At 41.8% G+C, this 21,306-nt stretch overlaps 1 protein-coding gene across 2 annotated transcripts in view; it reads right to left on the bottom strand.

Moving 5' to 3' along the window:
- The window catches only part of RGS20 (regulator of G protein signaling 20), a gene marked incomplete at both ends in the record, with an annotated part of 76,523 nt that overhangs the window by 3,150 nt on the left and 52,067 nt on the right, over positions 1-21,306 (bottom strand). For both annotated transcript variants that reach the window (XM_082859103.1, XM_082859104.1), the window contains 3 exons: positions 3,074-3,308; positions 7,756-7,842; positions 14,379-14,527. In XM_082859103.1, coding sequence (XP_082715229.1) covers positions 3,074-3,308; positions 7,756-7,842; positions 14,379-14,527 — 471 coding nt within the window. The remainder of the gene's footprint in view (positions 1-3,073; positions 3,309-7,755; positions 7,843-14,378; positions 14,528-21,306) is intronic.

Raw genomic sequence — 21,306 nt, 5'->3', positions numbered from 1 at the left:
TGCTTAGGAAATCTAATGGAGGCAGAAGCAGTAAAGGGTACTTTTATGGGAATAACATCACAGTTTTCTGTAGAACACACAGATTTTGACTGGTTAGAAGGTCAAGGAGGAATGCTTTTGTTCTGAAGATATAAACCCTCTTCTAAATTGAGCTGTTATTGGAAGTTAGAAATTTTTTGTTGCTGTTGTATTGCTTTGTGTTTTCATGATTATTCTGCTTGCATCTCCCTCGTTAAACCTTTGATTTAGGGAAGAGTGCCATTACTGGAAATGAGTTTACAGAATTATTCTCAAAAACAGAAGGAAATGGTTCTCACCTAAATATTAAGAAATAATCTCTATAGTGGTGTACTAACAGAATTATGATTCAGGGATAATACTATGAAATGTAATTAAACACACAATATATATTTTTTTCTTTTAAATTTCCATTGTTAATTTTTAAAAGTACAATTATAATTCAAGTTCTTTGTAACAAGTGAAATTTAAAAAATTTAAAGTAAAAGAAAAAAAAGAAAATTAGACTAAGCGTGGGACTTCCTGGGCGGTCCAATGGTTAAGACTTCTCCTTCCAAAGCAGGGGGTGCGGGTTCGATCCCTGCTTGGGGAGGTAAGATCCCACATGCTTGCGGCCAAAAAAACCAAAACATAAAACAGAAGCAGTATTGTAACAAATTCAATAAAGACTTTAAAAATGGTCCACATCAAAAAAAAAGTCTTTAAAAAAAAAAGAAAGAAAATTAGACTAAGTGTTACTGCAGAAAACATCAAAAAATATTCTAGGAGACTTCCCTGGTGGTGCAGTGGTTAAGAATCCACCTGCCAATGCAGGGGACATGGGTTCGAGCCCTGGTCCGGGAAGATCCCACATGCCGCGGAGCAACTAAGCCCATGCACTACAACTACTGAGCCTGCGCTCTAGAGCCCGCAAGCCACAACTACTGAGCCTGCGCTCTAGAGCCCGCGAGCCACAACTACTGAGCCTGCGAGCCACAACTACTGAGCCTGAACGCCTAGAGCCCGTGCTCCTCAACAAGAGAAACCACCGCAATGAGAAGCCCACGCACCGCAATGAAGAGTAGCCCCCCACTCACCACAACTAGAGAAAGCCTGCGCGCAGCAACAAAGACCCAATGCAGCCAAAAATAAATAAAAAAATACATTCTAGTTCACAAACAGTTAAGGCGCAAATGGAACTGTTTCATTCTCTACAACCTCCATCTGAAGACTGTCCCTCAAGTGCTGGTGGGGACAGGGTCTGCTTAGGACGGGAAATGGACACAGGGTTGCTGAGGTTGTCACCCGGGGTGAGCCTGCTCTGCCCGGCGTGGGCAGGACTTCACATTGTCCCCTTGTCACTCTTCCCAAATGTTCAGGCAAGTGTGGACCTTCCCTTCCTACACAGGAGGGAACTGAGGTGCAGAGAGGCTCAGAAACATACCCGAGGTCATGCAGCTATTAAATGAGAGAACTGGGGCTCAAACCCCAGTGCATCTGACCCCAAGGTCTACGCTCTTAAACTTTTCAAGCTTTTACATTTCAGGTAATAGATGCTTATATTTGGGAGGAAAGGGTCGTCTTTTTATATCATCTTTGCTTTACAAATTTGCCAAGTTTTCTGCTTGTATAATGCTTTGAAAGACAGTGATGAAAAACCTTGCCTTAAAAAATAAAAAGGAAAGTCATGACAAAATAAAAATATGTCGAAGCCATACATTAAAGGACAAAAATTCTCTTGCTTTTTGTTAACCCCAAATTGAAAGAACTTTCTGAACTTCGTATCCATACATCTGTCAATGGAATATCTCCAACTTACTGCAAACTTAAGGAAGCGATATTGAGTCCCACTGTCTTTCTCCCAAGCATGGTCCCCACCCTGTCTGCCTAAACCAGACGTGCAGTCATTCCAGACTCAGATCAAAGCCATCCTCTCTGGCTTCTCTTCAGCTGGCCTGGTTGGACCATCGTCATGTCTGGGTTGGAATTCGTCCTCTAAGTGGCCTCTGCCTCTGGTCTTCTTTTCGTAATCTATCATGTGGTCTTCAAAAATCCAAGTTTGGTGATATTACCAGGTTAAAATCCAAGCTCTTCCCGGATAAACCTCAGCTCAGCCTGGTCTGCAAACCTCTCCGTGCTCTCGGACAATCCTCTTTTCCTAAATGTTCCTCCTGCTGTTGGCCACCGGCCCCAATTGTTTGGTAAGCACTGTACCCTTCAGCCACCAACCTTCTGACGCTTTCACTGTTCCTGTGACCCCATGCTCTTATCCCTGGCCCATCTAGTCCTGTTCCGTGGGATGCCTTCAGCCCACTGCGTTTCTGGTAATTTCCTCCTCATTATCCTTGGCCCATCCATGGCCTCTCCAGGTACCTCTTCCTCATGCCCCCCGCCCCCCAGTGATGGCTCATCCCCCAGCCTGTCACGACCCCAAGACGTCGCACCCGGGGCTCCATGTCTGCTGCCCCCTTGTCTGTGAGCTCCCTGACAGGAGAGGTCCTGTTTTATTAGCTTTACATTCTGAGCGGCACATGTGGGATTTTACCATCGGAGCTACAAGGCACTTAGGTTTGAGGCCAACGTAACCTCCTAGATTTTAGATTTGGAAGAATGAAAACTGAGAGATGGAAACCTGATGATTTCACTCCTCTGATCATTTCTCTGATGTCACAAAGGGCCACTCTGGGGCGAACCTCTGCAGCATCAGCATCATATAAGTGATGCTCTTTCCATCTAAAGTCAGGATACCTGTAAATGAGACTTTGCTCAGATTAAAAGGATAATTTTATTTAAAGGAATGCTTATAGGCTGTCATTTAAAAACAGCGTTTACAGCAAAATGCATAGACGCCTACTTCTAGAGAATTGGATGAAAGTTATAGATACTTTTCCCAGGAAAATGCACACAATCTTTGACTGATTTCGGGGGGCACTTGGCCCCCATTGGTGGGACCACCCCGCAAGGCGTTTGAACACCATGAATGGTGGAAGCAGCCCTGACCAGGCCGGGTGACCAGACACCGAAGGGGTTCCTTTCACCCGCGGCCTCCTGGGGGACGTTTCTGGTGGGTACGTACCTCTTTAGGAGAAAGAATAGAAACGTAGTCTTCATATATTATTCGTGCTTTCTCTTCAATCGTGGTTTTATTAGCTTCTTTTTTCAGTTCCTCACACGCCATCCAGAAGAGCATGTTTTCCTCACTGAACTCCGTTCGGAGAAACTCCCGGAACGCGTTCCTTCCCGCAGGCGTGAGCATGAGTTTGTCGAAGGACTGGGCCCAGGCGCTGGCCTCCTCCAGGCTGGGACCCGGGCTGGGCGGGGGGGCAGGAGAAAGGGGCGAAGGGAGCAGAGGTATTGGTGGCTGATGTGAATTGCATCCCGAGAAACGTGTCTTTTTCGCTCTGAGAACGAAAATGTGCCCTTAGGCCCTTTTAGGCAGAGAAAGGGCTGTTCTCATTTCCTCGCGCCTTCGGCAGAAACACGTGTGGCATTCTCCAACAGTCTAGCTGGACGGCACCACTGCTGCCAAAGGGCTTGCAAACCAAACTGCTGGAATAACTGCTAAGAACAAGCCCGTACATCTAGGCACATCCTGGCAAAGGTTTTAAATTATAAAAGTAAAACAAAAAATTCTTAACAACCATCTGACCACAAACTCCCCAGGTGGCTGTGATAGACCCAAGTCAGACCTGACCACCTGGCTGCCAGGACAGTCATGGGGCAGTGTCTGCCCAGGGTTCTAAAAGATTCAAAAGAGAGTGTTAAAGAGAAAAAGGAAAGAAGATAAGTTTGTCCAGTAACTGCAAGTGATGAACAGCGATGACGAACTGAGCACTTACGGATTCACCTTTTACCTGGAGACCTAGGCCATCCGCGCAGTGCACTCACCTGGGTGCTAGGTCCACACACTGCCCTCTGGACGCCCCCCTCCTTCCCCGATGGAGCTGCTCTTCTTGATTTGGGGGCTTACCCTGTTTTAGTTTATTTTTACTTACATTTTCATTATATTGAGGCCAGAAAGCACAATCTGTTTAACAATGATCCTTATTAATTTCTTTTCCCTTACCCTTTTTCTTTTCATAGTTTTTATGTATGGATGTATCCCTGAAGAATATATTCTTTAGTTTTTTTTTTAAAAGACTCTGCTTTTATTTTTATTTTATTATTTATTCATTTATTTACTTATTTATTTATTGGCCGAGCCTCGAGGCTTGTGGGATCTTAGCTCCCTGACCAGGGATTGAACCCATGCCCCCTGCAAATGGAAGCGCAGAGTCCTAACCACTGGACCGCCAGGGAATTTCCCTTCCTGGACAATTCTGATAGTTGAATTCAGCCTACTCATTTTTGTGATTCCATGTTTAATTGGTTTAAACATTTCAGAGACCATTACTTTATATGATTGCAGATAATTCTAACATCTGAAGTCTTTTGGCCTCTAAATCCAAGTGTTGTTTCTACTGACTCTCATTTGTGGTAGGTTGTGTCCTTCTAGTTTTGTAATTTTTGGTTGGTCTTAATCTTTGGGAAACTGAGAGTCACATTTGATGGTATTCCCTTTCCTCCAGAGAGGATGTGTGTGTGCTTCCTACTGACTGGGGACCACTTCTGCTCCTTTCGTGGACCAGGGCTGAATCGTGGAATCCTGGCTTTAAGCTCCTTGCCCTACCCCCTCTGCACTGGCTCTGAGAGAAAACCCTTCTGTCCTGTGCTTAGCAGTCACTGCTCAGGGCTTTGCTTACTTTTTATTTGGTTTTGCTGTTCAGGTGCTTTGTCCTTTTCCTTACTTTCTGTGAGCCCAGTGTTGCAAAAACTTTTAGACTTATGCAAAAATCTGTTCTTCTGTCTTGGGAAGGCCCCCAGATGATCTAATCTGCCACACTGCCAAAGGCTCTCTCTCCATTTAGTTTTGGGGGGTAAACTGTACTGCCAAGAATTTGATATGTAGTGAACTTGTCCTAATTATATGATGATGATAGAAAAAACTCTCTCCCATATGCAAAGTTTACAATGTAAATTCTATGTCCTTTTCCTATCTTTAAGATGGATTATAAGTGACCCAGCAGAGAAACACCAGTGAAAAGCTGAAGACCAGAGAGTTCCCTGGTGCTTCAGTGGTTAGGATTCCGGGCTTTCACTGCCATGGCCCGGGTTCAATCCCTGGGTGGGGAACTGAGATCCCATAAGCCACGCTGCATGGCCAAAAAAAATTAAAAAACTGAAGACCAGACAAAATGGGTCATAGAAAGCGAGTAGTCAGCTGAGCCAGCAGTGAGACACAGACAGATAAACAGTCATTTCAAGTTTAGTTTCAAAGTTAGATTCAGTGTGTATAGATGAATCCTATGTAAGTACAACTGTGTGGAAATGCATAGATAGTTCCTTTGAGGATACGTAAAAAAACTGTTGATGGTTTATATTTGGAGATTGGGACAAGGTCTGGAGTAAGAGGACAACTGAGCTTTTATTGTAAAACTTTTGTATTGTCTGATTTCTGTTTTTTATAACAGGTGTTTAAGCTTTTCATCACGAAAAGAGTATTCTGTATGAAAACATAAATCTCTATCATAACCAGTAAAATTAGTTTTGAAAGAAATATATATATACATGTTTTTTGGCTATGTGGCTTGTGGGATCTCAGTTACCCCACCAGGGATTGAACCCGGGCCACAGCAGTGAAAGCCCAGAATCCTAACCACTGAACCACCAGGGAACTCCCTGAAAGAAATATTTTAAAAGATGCTTAAAAGATAATTTAAAAATAGTAACTTAAAGCAATCTACATAAAAATACCAGATTCTTTTTAGATAGGTTAATTAAATTGGCAAGGCTTAGTAAAGAATGCTAAATTAAAAAAAAAAAGAATGCTAAGTTATGTTCCTTAAATATGGGGATTCAAAATATATCTTCTTACTCCTTTTAATTTAAGAAATACATATAAAAGAATGACTGAAAAACTTAAGGGTAATCAGTAGTACCCTTTAAAAAGAGAGAGAGAGAGAGAGAAAACATGTCTTTTCCATAGTACCAAAGAACCTAGAAGCAAAGAAAGCACAGTTCATACAGTTAAAAAAAAAAAAAAAAAAAAAGGAAATAATTAGGGTGTATTGTAAGTAGATAGTCAACAAACATTCTAGAAGATTAAACATATCCGTAATCATCAAGACAACTGACCCAATGTAATTGGATTTTAATTCCCAGTTGAGTGACAGAGACTCAAACTGGGCAAAAATCCAACATAATGCTATTTTCGGGAAGCATACAAAATACTACCAAAAATACAAATAGACGGGCAAAGATATGTGAGGGAAATGCAGACGAATACGATTAATATCTAAATAGAAATGGAAGCAAAAGGCATCAAATTGGATAAACAGTCATTTTATATTATTGGATATGATTGAGAACAAATAATGGCCGATATACATGGAATCGTTCCCTCTTGCCTGGCTCTGTTCTCAGTGCTTCACTGGTTACTCAGTGCTCACGACAACCCTTCTTTGGCTGAGTCACAATACACTGTTATTATCCCCATTTTACACACAGGGAAACTGAGGCAGAATGTGGCTGCTAAGTGCCCAAGGTCATACAGGCAGGATGGACAGAGCCAGGACCAGGTGAGGGCTTTCTGGTTCCAGACAGTACTCAAAGCCTCAAGCCTCAGTGCAGAATACAGTATACTGAACTATATAAGAGAAAAGCTGTTTTTAACAGACTCATGAATTGTGGAAGATTTTAATATGCATCCTAGACTCTGAAATATCTGGGTAAAAATAAATAAAATAAAGAATGAAGAAAAATATTTTAAGTAAACTTTTAGGTTACTTGTTTTTTCCCCCCCCTCAAAAATAAATAATTTAAGACAAGACCTATTTGAACAATGCTTTTAGGATATTTGTCTATTGCCTGCAGTTATATTGGCATAACACAAAGAAAAGGAATAAGAATAGGTAAGTGGAAGTAAATCCATAGATAATACAGGAAGGAAAAAAGACAATTTTAAAATTTGGCATTATGGAAAGTAATTTGTGTGTTTTTCCAACTTTTTTCTCAAAATACTTAAAAAATAATACATTTACTAAAGTATATTTATAGTTAAGAAAAAAAATGGACCTTTAAAATTTTCCTGAAACCCTAACTTGTGTATTTCATTATGTTCTTTTATTTAAAAAAGTAAATCACATAAAAATGACATATGTTTTGCCAAGAAGCATCAATTTCTATTTGTGATTAACAGGCATTAGATTAACAGTGGAACTGATTTTTCTCCCTGTCACACAATGAATTAAAAGGAATTAATGGGACTTCCCTGGTGGTCCAGTGGTTAAGACTCTGAGCTCCCAGTGCAGGGGGCCTGGGTTCAATCCCTGGTTGGGGAACTAAGATCTTGCATGCCTCAGGGCATGGCCACAAAATAAATAAATAAATAAATAACTTTTTATAAAAAAAGAATTCTGTAGTGAAAATGTGATGCAACATTATGATTTGATATTATTAAATTGCAGTTAGAGAAACTGTATGTTCTATTGAAACAAAAATACACACAAAAAAATCTGGTTGAGAATCTACGAGAGGATGGACGTTCACTAAACTTATTTTGATCATCATTTCATGCCGTATACAAGTCAAATCATTATGCTGTTCTCCTTAGGCTTACACGGTGCTGAATGTCAATTATATCTCAATAAAACTGGAAGGAAAAAATAATAAGTTTGGCATTTCTGTCGATTTAGTGAGCTAAACACTATGAGACTTTACCTTTCTTCACAGATGGGAAGGTCCTCTGTTCTGAGTTCATAGGAAGCACTCCTGAGTCTCTGTTCCTCTTGGTTTCTAACAGTGAGACTGCAAGAAATAAGACAAACACGTGTTAGTTGAGATCATTCTGTATCAAGGAAAGATTTTTTACAAATATTTCAGAGAACTCCAGCTTACCAAGTTGAATTAATTTCTTTTCTTGATAAAAGTGACAATTCTTTGTTTTCTTAAGAAAACCAAAAGTATGACAATAAACTATTAGCAAAATTAATTCTATTTATAATACTATGGTCTACACTCATTGAGAGAATTTACATTTAGAATAATATTTCTTTTCATAAAACATGTCCATTAGAAAGTAGTAAAAAGATCAGATTTTCAGGAATGTTTTCGGTTTTCATTTTGTTTCCTGAACCTTGAAAAAAGGTATACATTCTCCAGACTTTGTTTCCCAGTGAAAATGGAGATTTTATGTATTTACAGGCACACATATGAAAGTATGAAAGAAAGCCAGGAAAGTGTACAATCAAAATCTCTATTGTATCTTTCAAGGGAGTTTGTTTCCTTATACACGTTTTGTACCTTCATTTGCAAATTTATTCCAGGTATTTCTGTTGTTATAGTAAATGGAATTTTCACTTCCATCTCATCTTCTAACTTTATTGTTTGTACGTTTGAAGGTAATTTGTTAATAGCTTTACTGAACCATCATTTTTACATCATAAAGTTGCCTCTTTAAAGTGTACAACTCAGTGTTTTTTAGCATAATCACAAGGTTGTATGACCCTATCTAATTTCACAACATTTTCATTACCCCGAAAGGAAGCCCCAGACCTGTTGGCGGCCACTGCTCATGACACACTACCTCTGACCTACACCAGCCCTCAACATACACTAATCTGCTTCCTGTCTCTAGAGATATGTGTATTCTTTTTCATTGAATGAAAGATTCTTTAAATTCTACGGTGCTTTACAATTTTCAGAAGTTTCACACACATGATTTCATACAATCCCATAGTAACCCTTTTCTCCGCCACCCCTCTATGGCCGCTTCCCCTTCCCTCTCCCCAGTGGTAACCACTAGTTTGTTCTCTAAGACATGTCTATTCTGGATCATACCATATGTGGTCTTGGTGGCTGGCTTCTTTCACTTGGCATACTGGTTTAAGGTTCATTCATGTTGTAGCATGTTTCACTACGTTATTCCTTTTTGTGCCTGAATAACATTCCATTGCCTGTGTATATCACAATTTGTTATCCATTCATCAGCTGATGAACAGTTAGGTTGTTTGCACGTCAGGGCTGTTTGTAAATACTTCCACTATGAACAGTCATGTACAAGATTTTGTGTGGCTGTCTGTTTTTATTTCTCTTGTGTAGACACCCAGGAGTGGAAATGCTGTCATGTCGTAACTCTATTGTTAACATTTTGAGGAAGGCCCAAACTGTTCTCCAAAGCAGCTGCACCATCTCACACCAGCAACGTTGGAGGGAGCCAATTCCTCCACACCCTTGCCAACACTTACTGTTGTCTGTCTTTCTTATTCTAGCCATTTAGGTGGTTATGAAGTGGTATCACATTGTGCTTTTGATTTGCATTTTGCTAATGACTCATGACATTTGAGCATCTTTACAAGTATTTATCATCTAGTTGTACATCTTCTTTGGAGACATATCTATTCAGATCCTTCACCCATTTTTAAATTGGTTTGTCTTTTTATTTTTGAATTGTAAGAGTTCTTTACATTCTGAAAGCTATTATTTTTTGTTAATTTGATTTCTCTCTTTTGTGTTTGTGTCAGCTTAGCAACAGTTCCCCTGGCATTCTCAAGGGAATTCTCTTATCATCAGCAAACAGGGAGCTTTTCCTCTTCTTTCCCAATTCTTAGGCCTCCAGTTGTTTTTTCTTGTCTGATCCCTAAAGCACAGTGTTGAATAGTAGGGAAGATCCTGGACAGCCTTGCCTTGTTCTTTTTTTAAAAAATTAATTAATTTATTTTTGGCTGCGTTGGGTCTTCGTTGCTGTGCACGGGCTTTCTCTAGTTGCAGCGAGCGGGGGCTACTCTTCGTTGCAGTGCGTGGGCTTCTCATCGCGATGGCTTCTCTTGTTGTGGAGCACGGGCTCTAGGCGCGCAGGCTTCAGTAGTTGTGGCACGCGGGCTTGGTAGTTGTGGCTCATGGGCTCTGGAGCGCAGGCTCAGTAGTTGGGGCATATGGGTTTAGTTGCTCTGTGGCATGTGGGATTTTCCTGGACCAGGGCTCAATCCCATGTCCCCTGACTTGGCAGGTGGATTCTTAACCACTGTGCCACCAGGGAAGTGCCCCTTGCCTTGTTCTTGATTTTAGCAGGAATGCTTTTAGTTTCCCATTAATATCAAAATGGATTTCTATCATTGATTAGTTGAGTTTGCTTTATCTTACTATTGCCTCTGTACTGTCTTTTCTATTCTTTTATTATGCCTTTCCTTAATATTCTTTACACCATTTTATAAAAGTCTTTTATTCTATTTTCAGGCATTTATGAATTTTCAGTAATTGTGTGTTTGTGTGTAGTTCCATTTTTCTTTAAGTGCAGTCATTAGACATGCAGGAACTCCTTTTTCTTGTTGCTTTCATGACGCCAGGGCTAAAGTTTCAGTAAATGATTGTTTCTTAAAACAAAAACAAAAACGAATTTGAAAGGCATCTGGGTGGTACTCTCCCTGCAGGAGTATTAATACTGCCCGACGTCATAGACTTCTTTCGTAAGAGAAAATAGTACTACACAGTGGGTATGAAAAAGCAAAGAGGAAAAGGAAGGATGAATTTGACACAAGATTCTTAAAAGAACTGTAAGTTGTATTATGAATAAATAATGCAATAGGTACTTAAGCTTTGGCATTTTTTCCCTGTCTCATTTTTTTAAAAGTAGGAATATTTCTTAGGAGACAATGTGTTCTTGAAAAACAGTAATATATTTTGTGTCGACTTTTTGAACCTGAATTTATTTTTATTGTTAAAGTAGAATAAGAAAATGTTGATAGAAGCCAAAATAGTTGCTCACCACTTTGAAGAAATACTCAATAAAAGAAGACCCCTGCTTAGGTCTCTTTCGGTAAAGTTTAGAGTTGTTATAAAGAGGAAAAAATTCTTCAGTCTTCTAGAAAGGAAAACAAAAAGTTTATTTTCAAGAGATCAAGACTCGGCATGACTCCTTTTATAAAATGAAACGCCTGAAGGCCAGAAAGCAGGATTCTGAGAAAGATAATACAAGGGCTTAGAAAACTAATTCCCATTTACCTTTCTTAAAAATGGACTCTTGTAAACGAATAAAAAAAATCACTCCAAAAAAAAAAATGGACTCACTGTGTACTCTCAACATGGATAAATCTCAAAAGCACGATGTGAAAAAAATCAAATATTGGAACAGTTGAAGTTTTCCACGCACTTTTTTCCCAACCTATTTCCCCCTTTCTTCTCCTGAGATAACCAGCACACTTATTTTTTTTGTTTTTTATCATTACCATTCACAGTTACCCTACCCTCTCTAAAAATGTATAAATAAATAAATAAAATATACAGATATGCACATATTTCCAAACTTTGTAAATATGCATTGCTTTACAAGTTGCTTTTTCTCCTTTAAAAGCACATGCATTTAAAAGCTGGATGGTGTCACATTACATAACTACACCACAAAGCATCTATCCAGATATTTTCAGTTTTTCTCAATCAGATTAATGCTGCTATGACCCCTCTCACAGGATGAATCATGATGCAATGAATGTTCATGTACAAGTCTTTGGATGAAATGTGTTTTTAGTTTTCCTGCTAGCACATTTTAATATTTTAATGTAGCCAAATTTATGAATCTCTTCCTTTTACAGATTTTCCTTTTTCTTTTTAAAAGTAATTCTTCCCAACACCAAGATCATAAAGATATTATCTTGTGTCTTCCTCTTGGATATTCACGTTTAGGCTTTTAAGCCATCTGGAGTTGATCATGGGAGATTAATTTTTTACATGATGCAATATAGGAATATAAATCTGTTTCTATGGATTTGGATACCAGGTAGGGTGACCAACCTTCCCAGTTTGTCTGGGGCTCATGGGTTTGCTGGGACATAGGACTTTCAATGCTGAAACCAACCAGGCAACTGGGATGAGCTGGTCACCTAATGCCAGGAATCTGGGTATTTGTAGAATAGCTCATTCTTTGTTTTGCTAAAGCCACCTTTGCTATATGCTGATAAAGTTTTCAGTATTTTTTTTTTAATTTTTAAAAATTTTTAATTTTTTTTGGCTGCAGGCTTTCTCTAGTTGTGGTGAGCGGGGGCTACTCTTTGTTGCAGTGCGTGGGCTTCTCTTGTTGCGGAGCATGGGCTCTAGGCGTGTGGGCTTCAGTAGTTGTGGCACGCGGGCTCTAGAGTGCAGGCTCAGTAGTTGTAGCACACGGGCTCAGTAGTTGTGGCACGTGGGCTTCAGTAGTTGTGGCTCGTGGGCTCTAGAGTGCAGGCTCAGTAGTTGTAGCACGTGGGCTCAGTAGTTGTGGCTCGCGGGCTCTAGAGTGCAGGCTCAGTAGTTGTGGCGCATGGGCTTAGTTGCTCCGCGGCACGTGGGACCTTCCCAGACCGGGGCTTGAACCCGTGTCCCCTGCACTGGCAGGCGGATTCTTAACCACTGCGCCACCAGGGAAGCCCCAGTATTTCTTATTGCCTTCCCTTGATGTGGAAAAATCGATGTTCCATTTCTGACTAAGCATAAATACCATTAATTTTGAAAGAACATGTTACAGTTTTGTCCTAAGAAAGACTGAGGAGTTTGACTTGTTGGCTGTTAGCAGGAGGTTATTTGTTTATGGCTCTGGATTTACACTCTCTAACACAAAATTAAATACCAAGTTTTACAGCTGCTTTCGTATTCATCAGTGTTACCTGTTCCCCATGACTGCCCTCTGGGTTCAGTTTTTGCCCTTTTTACCCTTGAATACATCCTTAGTTCTTTAGGGAAGGTCTGCAGGCAGTTACCTCTCTTGGCCTTCGTATGTCTGAAAATGACTTATTTTACCTACACTCCTGAGTTATAGTTTGACTAAGTTTTCTGTTACTTTGCTCCCATACTTTGAAGACGTTGCTCTCTTGTCTTTCGTAGACACACGTACCACGTGCTACACAGGTGCTGGCTGTGATGAGGATGTCCAGGTACAGATTTATATTTTATTCGCCCTGGTTGACGTTAGTAGGAGGCTGCTCTGGGACCCATCACCACCTGTCGCCCATACACCATCAGTCCCAGACATTGTTCAGGCCATGGTCCCCACCTCCTGTGCCATCCCAAGGCACCAGAGCAGGGAAGGGGGGATGGGGGAATGCCAGGCGGCATCCCTCCTGCACAGGGACACCTTTGCACACCTCTCAGGCATCATCTCACTGAGCCTGATGAGCAGAGTGAAAGGGTGGAAAAGGGGCCTCAGTGCAGTCTCTTCACCCCTGGTAGGTCCCCTCCCCGACTACCGGGGGTCCTGGACACCTCGGTGCGTCAGGGGTGCCAACGCGCCCTTTCCTCCCGTCTCCTGCCGGCTCCTCTAGACCCCTTGTCAGGGCTGAAGGCTCACTTTAAACTCTGGGCTGCTAGGCTCTGGTCAGCCACTCCCCCCCATATTCCCACTTGAGTCTGGGGTTCCGTCCCGAATGGACAGACCTCCCAGCATCAGGGTAACATCCATCCTCAGAGGCACCGGCCTGGAACTTTATGGAAATTAACACCAGCCCGAGGCAAGCAGGAACAGCCCAAACCGTCCTGGACTTTTCACGTTCAGCCTCCAGCCCGCCCACCCCCAGTTCTTATGGTTCTACTTCCCTGATCAATCCCAGTTTTCCTTCTTCTCCACGGGATAGTGAGGTCTGGTCTAACTTGCAGTCAAGCCCGAATAAATTTACAATCATTGAATTGCCTAAAGCTACGCACACATTTGGCTGTCACGAAGAACGTTTCATATCCAAGATTTCAGAAGTGCAACCTAGCGTTCCTGTGATTTCTGGGTGTAAATCAGCCCCGTTTCTCCAGATCTTCAACAGTGACTCAAACGCTCAAGTTGTATCTCTTTTTTTAAAGCAATGATTGTGTATCTTCCACTACTAGTGAGTCTATATTTTTAGATTTTCCTCTCTCTGTCAAGCTTAGTTTTTGACATTTTTCTTTATTAAAAAACAATATTAATAAAACAGAAGCAGCGGAATATAAAATGCAGGCTCATTCTTCATAACGCTAGACTTAAAGACCCAGATTAAATTCTAAGTCCTCCATGAAGCCTTTGTTACCGACTGGAGGGCCTTGAGTTCACTCCTTTCTGCCCAGATATTAATATTCAATCGTCAGCTGCCTTAGGTTGTTCTTTAGATATTTGATATACATTAGTTAGCCTGATTTCAGGGATCTGCATAGGTCTCTCCAGAGCTAGGACGCAGCCTCCTCTTGGGTTTGTTTGTTTGTTTGTTTTTGTTGTCGTCCTTTACAGAACCCACATCAGAGGCAGGCATATAGCAGTTGCTTAAAAGCACTTAACTGCATTCGTCGCAAACTGGCACCATTCAGGGTACCGTTTTCCTACCGGGAGCGCGATCATGAAAAGCCGCAAACCTTACCAAGAGCAGCTACAGCAGCAGCACCAGCAGAAGCAGCAAGCGTTGGGCCCCCGGTTCCCCACTCCGCGCGGGCCTGGGGCGGCGGCTGCGGGCCCCTGGGCGGCGCACACCTGCCGCTTTCGCATCTCCACGCGTTCTGATCCCATCGGCTGCAACAGGGAAAGTGAAAGGGGGGCAGGGGCAGACTTAGCACCACATAAGCTGGAGATTCCGATTCCGTTGTCGTTTGGATCATTGAGAAGATGCAGCGTGACTCTCTCCAGATCATTTCTGCTAATTTTGGTAACATTTGGTGCTTACAGTCCGTTCATTGACCACACATTTATTCCCTGTCTGGAAGCACTGTGATAAATTCTAGGAGTGAAACGACGAATGGGGGCTCCCTGTGCTAAGGCGCTCACAGTTGGGTCAAGGAGGCAGACACTGGCATCTCATCCCTCAGACATCGTGGTGAGGACCTACCACAGGTGCGTTTCACAGCTCGAGTCGCCCCCCCGGCCCCCGCTGGACCATCGTGAGGACGGGGGCAGTTACAGGGGCAGCTGGATCGCAGCTGCAAAGCCCTTGGAGCCGCGCCCGTGCGCAGTCCTGCTCAGGGGTGCCCGGGACGCGAGCCCGGCTCAGGACAGTGACCCACACCCATCCTGCCACCTGCAGGGACGGTGCCCTGGCCTTCTTCCCTGGGCATTGCGCGGTTGGAAAACGCTTCATCCCTCGCCTTGCCTGAGAACTACAGGAATGGTTGAAGGAGAGAAATATAAACGCAGCATAAGAAACGAGAAATTGCTGTGTCCGTTTTAATTTTTGATACAATTGTTTGAGTTGTTGGTAGGTTAAAAAAAAAAATCCAGTCTGTGTTAAAGAACCTTAAATAGATCCTTGGAATCAAATTCTGAATTTGATATTCTATTCCAACATTAGATTTATCTATCCCTACTATTACTTATCCTTATATGCTGTTGGACTTTGTTTTAATTATCATACTTTTATTGTATGTTTTCATATTGGGTAAGTTAAATTCTCTTCATGAATTAAAACCAGGGAGTTCCCTGGTGGCCTAGTGGTTAGGATTCTGGGCTTTCACTACTGTAGCCCGGGTTCAATTCCTGGCCGGGGAACTGAGATCCCACAAGCTGCCATGGCACAGCTAGGGAAAAAAAATAAAGGTTATAAATTAAAACCAAAACCCCTTTTTGGCTGTTCTTGCCTGTTTGTGTTCCAGTGGAATTTTGGAATCAACTCATCAATACCATGTGGGAATCTGATTAGGACCACACTGGATTTACGAGAAAGATTTGCGAGAAATGACATCTGTTTCAGTACCTATCAGGGATGACTGTGTAATAGGGAAGAACCATTGCTCTATTACAAGTTCATCACTAAAGGGATGTTGCCTGTAAGCTTAAAGGATACATAACAGCCCATCTCTGAGAACCCTGCCTCCCAGGTCATGAGCGTTAAGCTAAAATACCCTTGTTTAGCTCACAAGAAACATCCTGACCAGGCCCACCTGTGGATGGCTGCAGGAAAAAAGAAACTCACACAGCCCCGTCCGGAGGCGGGCTAGAACCGGGAAGTGCTCGACTTTACGCCCTCCTCCTTGAGTATAAAAGAAGCCCGAACTCTGTTTTGCGGAAGATGGTTCTTTGAGACCTTAGTCCACCGACTTCTTGGTCTGCTGGCTCTCCGAAGTTGTTCCCTGCCTCACCAGCCCGTCTCTTGATTTATTGGCCTGTCCTGCGGTGAGCACAGGAGCTTGGACGGTAACTACTACCCAGGATTGGCCCTTGTCTTTTAATCATCCTGGGATGTAAGTTCCAAGACAGAACGAGAGACCCATCAGAGGGATTTACTGTCCCTTCCTCCACAGCCAGAACAATGCTTACAACACCGTCCACAGCGCCCAGCCTGGGTGGTCCAGCCTCCTGAGTGGACCCCTCTGACTGGCCCTGGGGGAGAAGCTGGGCTCCTCTGGCATCACGTTCTCACCGCATCCGTGGCATTTCAGTGGAGCCAGAGACTGACAATGGTTTCACTTCATTCAGGACACGGAGAGGCCAGGACACACCAGCACAGTGTCCAAACAAAGGTGCTTTCAGCCAAAGATGCTCCGGGTAACTTATTTTCTCAGAGATACTGATGCACCTTGCCTCATTAAAAACAAAATCCCCATTGCTTCTCAAAAGAAGGAAGGATTGTGACGTGGTCATGTCAGTGGGTTTCAACGTCTTTGCGAGACTGGGTCTCCGCAGTCGGTCACGAAATAGCTATTCATTTAAACCCTGTCTTATGTACAGTCCAAGAGTTATCCTCAAACAGGTTCTGCATATTTTTGATAGGTTTTTTTTTCCTGAATATTTTAGAGGTCAATTTTTGCTGCTGTTGTAAATACCTCCCCCCGCCCCATGTTTCTAAATAGTTACTTCAGAGTCTAGGAAGGCTAATGACACTATCTGACCTATTGACTTCTCTTAGTTTTACGAGTCTTCCTGTTAATTCTCTTGTTAGAATCTCGTTTCCTAGTTAGATACTGTCTATAAATAATCACACTTTACTTTCTGTCCCTTTCCAAGATATATACCTCTTTCCTCTCCTTGGTCTTACCTCACTGGCCAGGAAGTTCAGTAAATATTGAAAAGTAGAAATACTGTCAGGCACTTTTGTTTTCTTCACGACTTTAATGAGAAGACTGACAGTATTTTCCCTGTGTGTGTGATGTGTGTCGGAGGTTTCTGGGAGAAGATAACTTTACCAAGTTAAGCAAGTTTTCTTATATTGCTTTTACATAGTATAAAATAAGTTGTACCAGCCTATCTTAATAGTTAACATATTTTATTTGTTCGTACACACCTATTTCTTTGTAAATACAGTTGTCCCTCAGCACCCATGGGGGACTGGTTCCAGGACCCCCAGGATACCAAAGTTCACAGATGCTCAAGTCCCTTACATAAAATGATGTGGTATTTGCACATAACCTGTGCACATCCTCCTGGACGCTTTAAATGATCTCTAGATTACTTGTAATACCTAATACAATGTAAAGGCCATGCGAATAGTTGCCAGTGCAAGGCAAAATTCAAGGTTTGATTTTTGGAACTTTCTGGAGTTTCTCCCAGTATTTTTGATCTGAGGTTGGTTGAATCCACAGATGCAGAACCTGGGGATAAAGACTGCCAGCTTACCTGGAAGAATCTTGATTTAGTGAGTAAACTCTTAGAGAACATCACAAGGTTGCTCATGACTGAATATAGCCTTCAGAAAGCAGAGGCAAATCTCATCAAAGTCTGTTCTTATACACTTTTTTTTTTTTTGCGGTACGCGGGTCTCTCACTGTTGTGGCCTCTCCCGTTGCGGAGCACAGGCTTCGGACGCGCAGGCTCAGCGGCCATGGCTCACGGGCCCAGCCTCTCCACGGCATGTGGGATCTTCCCGGACTGGGGCACGAACCCGCGTCCCCTGCTTCGGCAGGCGGACTCTCAACCGCTGCGCCACCAGGGAAGCCCTGTTCTTACACACTTTTGAAAACAGCTTTATTGAGGTCTAACAGACATGCAATAAATGGCACATGTTTATTGATGTTTTGACATGTATATACTTGTGACACCACGACCACAGTCAAGACCACATCGTCAAGCTCAGAAGTTTCTTCACATCACTTGGGATCCCTCCCTCTTGGATCCCGGCCCCAGACAGTCACTGATCTGCTTTTTCTTACTATATATTAATTTGCATTTACTAGAATTTTATATAAATGGAATCATACGACATCTACTCTTTTTTATCTGGCTTTCTTCATTCAGCATAGTTATTTTGTGATTGTTATATTGTTCATTCCTTTGTATTTCTGAGCAGTATTCCATTGTATAGATGTGCCACAATTTCCTTATCCACTCACGTACTGATGGACTTATACCTTTTTGATAGTTGCTGGAAAGATTATATAGATATCTCATTGTCTTCTTTTGAACGTGAAAGTCTTTCATCAGACAAAATGAGAGGTGTATGTTGCTGAGACTGTGTTAAAAGGTACTGCGCTGTTTACAGTTGTAACGTGTTTCTCCAGTGTGTTCTTCCACATTGACTAATGCTTGCTGGTTATGTTCTTTTGGCATTTGTATTGGATTAGTCCTGGGATGTTAACCATTTTCCTAATTTATAATCCCTTGTTTCTTTTCTCAGTGTTCTGTGTCTCAGTTCATCTTTGTAGAGTCTCAACTTGGTGTCAGAATCTATTTAATTTTTCCTCTGAAGGTAATTACAGTTTCTTGTATGGTTTCTTGGAATTCTTATACATGGTTCAGTAATTCTGACAACTTAAATCATTTAAAGCTTTAAATACACAAGTACACAGAAATATATGCCATTCCTATAAAATTTACGAACAAGCTATCATCTCTCAGTTCCTCAAAATTCTAAATTAATAGGCATGGTTTTCACTCAGTCACTAGCTGTTGGAATGTTTAGTGGCGGGAGTGGTCGTGATACCCAGGCCCTGCTGAGCAGTGGTGAAATATAACAGCCTGAGAGGAAGTTGAAAATGTTAATAAAACATGAATATAAAGATAAGCAAAATGTTGATAATTGTTGAAGTTGTGTCATTGACCATGGCATTTGTTATACTAGCCTCACTACATTTATGTATGTTTGAAAATTCTCCTTAATGAAGTTTCCAAAATGTCACATTCTATCGCATTAAAAAAAAGATCTTTTGAGATGATCATATGAATTTCCTCCTTTGAATAGTTAATGAAATGAATCACATTAATGCATTTCTTTTTTTTTTTTTTTTGGCCGCACTGGGTGGTGTGTGGGATCTTAGTTCCCTGACCAGGCATCAAACCTGAGCCCCCTGCAGTGGAAGCACAGAGACCTGACCACTGGACCGCCAGGCGAGCCCCAAATGCATTTCTTTTTTTCTTTTTAATTTAATTAATTAATTAATTAATTTGGCTGCATTGGGTCTCCATTGCTGAACGCGGGCTTTCTCTAGTTGCGGCGAGCGGGGGCTACTCTTTGTTGCAGTGCGCGGGCTTCTCATTGCGGTGGCTCCTCTTGTTGCGGAGCACGGGCTCTAGGTGCGCGGGCTTCAGTAGTTGTGGCACGCGGGCTCGGTAGTTGTGGCTCGCGGGCTCTAGAGTGTAGGCTCAGTAGTTGTGGTGCACGGGCTTAGTTGCTTCGTGGCATGTGGGATCTTCCTGGACCAGGGCTCTAACCCGTGACCCCTGTGTTGGCAGGCGGATTGTTAACCACTGTGCCACCAGGGAAGCCCCCCAAATGCATTTCTTTTTTTTCTTTTTCTTTTTCCAAATGCGTTTCTTAATGTTGACTCACACTTGCCTTACTAAGTAAACTCTTGTTGGGTCTAAAAGATGATTATTCTTTTATTATACTGCTGAAATTGATTTGGTAATGTTTTCTAGGGAGTTTTAAAATCTATTTATCTTTGTTTTTTTCTAAGAGAATTATATTTTCCCTGAAGATACATAGAATCTGCTGGTAAAATTACTAGAACCTTTCAGGTGTGGCTTGCTGACGATGTTTTCAATTTACTCTTTGATTTCCGTTCTTTTCATAGTTCCTTCCTGGCTTTGAGTCAATATGGTATTTTTCATTTCCTGAAAAAAATCCATCCCTTTCATCTAGTTTTCAAATTTACCGGAACTTTTCATTATTAGTCATCTTAATTGTCAGATCGAGATGCTTTAAATTACAGCAGGCTTGTTCAAAATGCAAATAGGTAGTTGCTTATGGGAGAGTTGCATATTTAGTGTCACTAAATATTTGTAGAGAATTAATTTTTTTAACATCTTTATTGGAGTATAATTGCTTTACAATGGTGTGTTAGTTTCTGCTTTATAAAGTGAATCAGTTATACATATACATATGTCCGAGAATTAATTTTTAAAAGGTCATAGCTAGTTAATATGAAGACTAACAACATATATTAAATGAATGCTACCTATTTACAAGATTTAAAAAATATGCCATTGTCAATTATGTTAGTTCGGTTCATCCTTTCAGACGTTGATATGTGGTCTGATTAGCCAAACTAGCTTGCATCTTTTTCTTCGCCTCCATCATATGTGTGGGAGAACTCCACACACATTTCATTTCCATTTGCTTTTTCTAAGTAACATGGAATCAGTGCTCCTTTGATATTGCTATTCTGTTCTTCCCCTGGTGTGTGTCTGGCACAGACTGCTGGCCGTCATTTCAGTGTCTGTTGGGATGACCCAAGTGTGCCACATACACGAGGCCCCAGTAACTGGCTGCCTTTGCTTGAGGATCCCGAGGCTCAAAAGTTAGATGAACGTAAAACCAGTGTCAGTGACCTCAGAAACATTTTCTATAATTTATGGCAGCCTGAGGAAATGGGAAAAACAGGTTGGCAGTTTATTAACTATTCGGATCTTAGCTAAGAGATAATCCTACTCAATCACTGCTTTTCCAGTCCTAGGAACCCAGCATTCAAGAGAATTCTTTCAAAGTTCAAGCAAAAGCCAAGGTAAATAAGGTAAATTCTTTTTTTTTTTTTTTTTTTGGCTGCACTGGGTCTTCGTTGTGGTGTGGTGGCTTCTCATTGTGGTGGCTTCTCTTGTTGCGGAGCACAGGCTCTAGGCGCACAGGCTTCAGTAGTTGCGGTGCATGGGCTCAGTAGTTGTGGCTCGCGGGCTCTAGACCGCAGGCTCAGGAGTTGTGGCGCATGGGCTTAGTTGTTCCGCGGCATGCGGGATCTTCCCGGACCAGGGATTGAACCCATGTCCCCTGCATTGGCAGGTGGATTCTTAACCATTGCGCCACCAGGGAAGTTCCCCAAGGTAAATTCTTAATCTTGATCGCAATCTTCTGGTAATTTGGAGTTGAAAGCAGTAACTAGTTAGAAAAAATTTTAACCAGACCATGATTAGCTCAGAAAAGTTATTTCTTA

This window comes from Leucopleurus acutus (assembly GCF_964270905.1).
Source record: "Leucopleurus acutus genome assembly, chromosome: 17".
Classification (NCBI taxonomy): Eukaryota; Metazoa; Chordata; class Mammalia; order Artiodactyla; family Delphinidae; genus Leucopleurus; species Leucopleurus acutus.
This window is presented reverse-complemented; position numbering and strand designations above follow the sequence as displayed.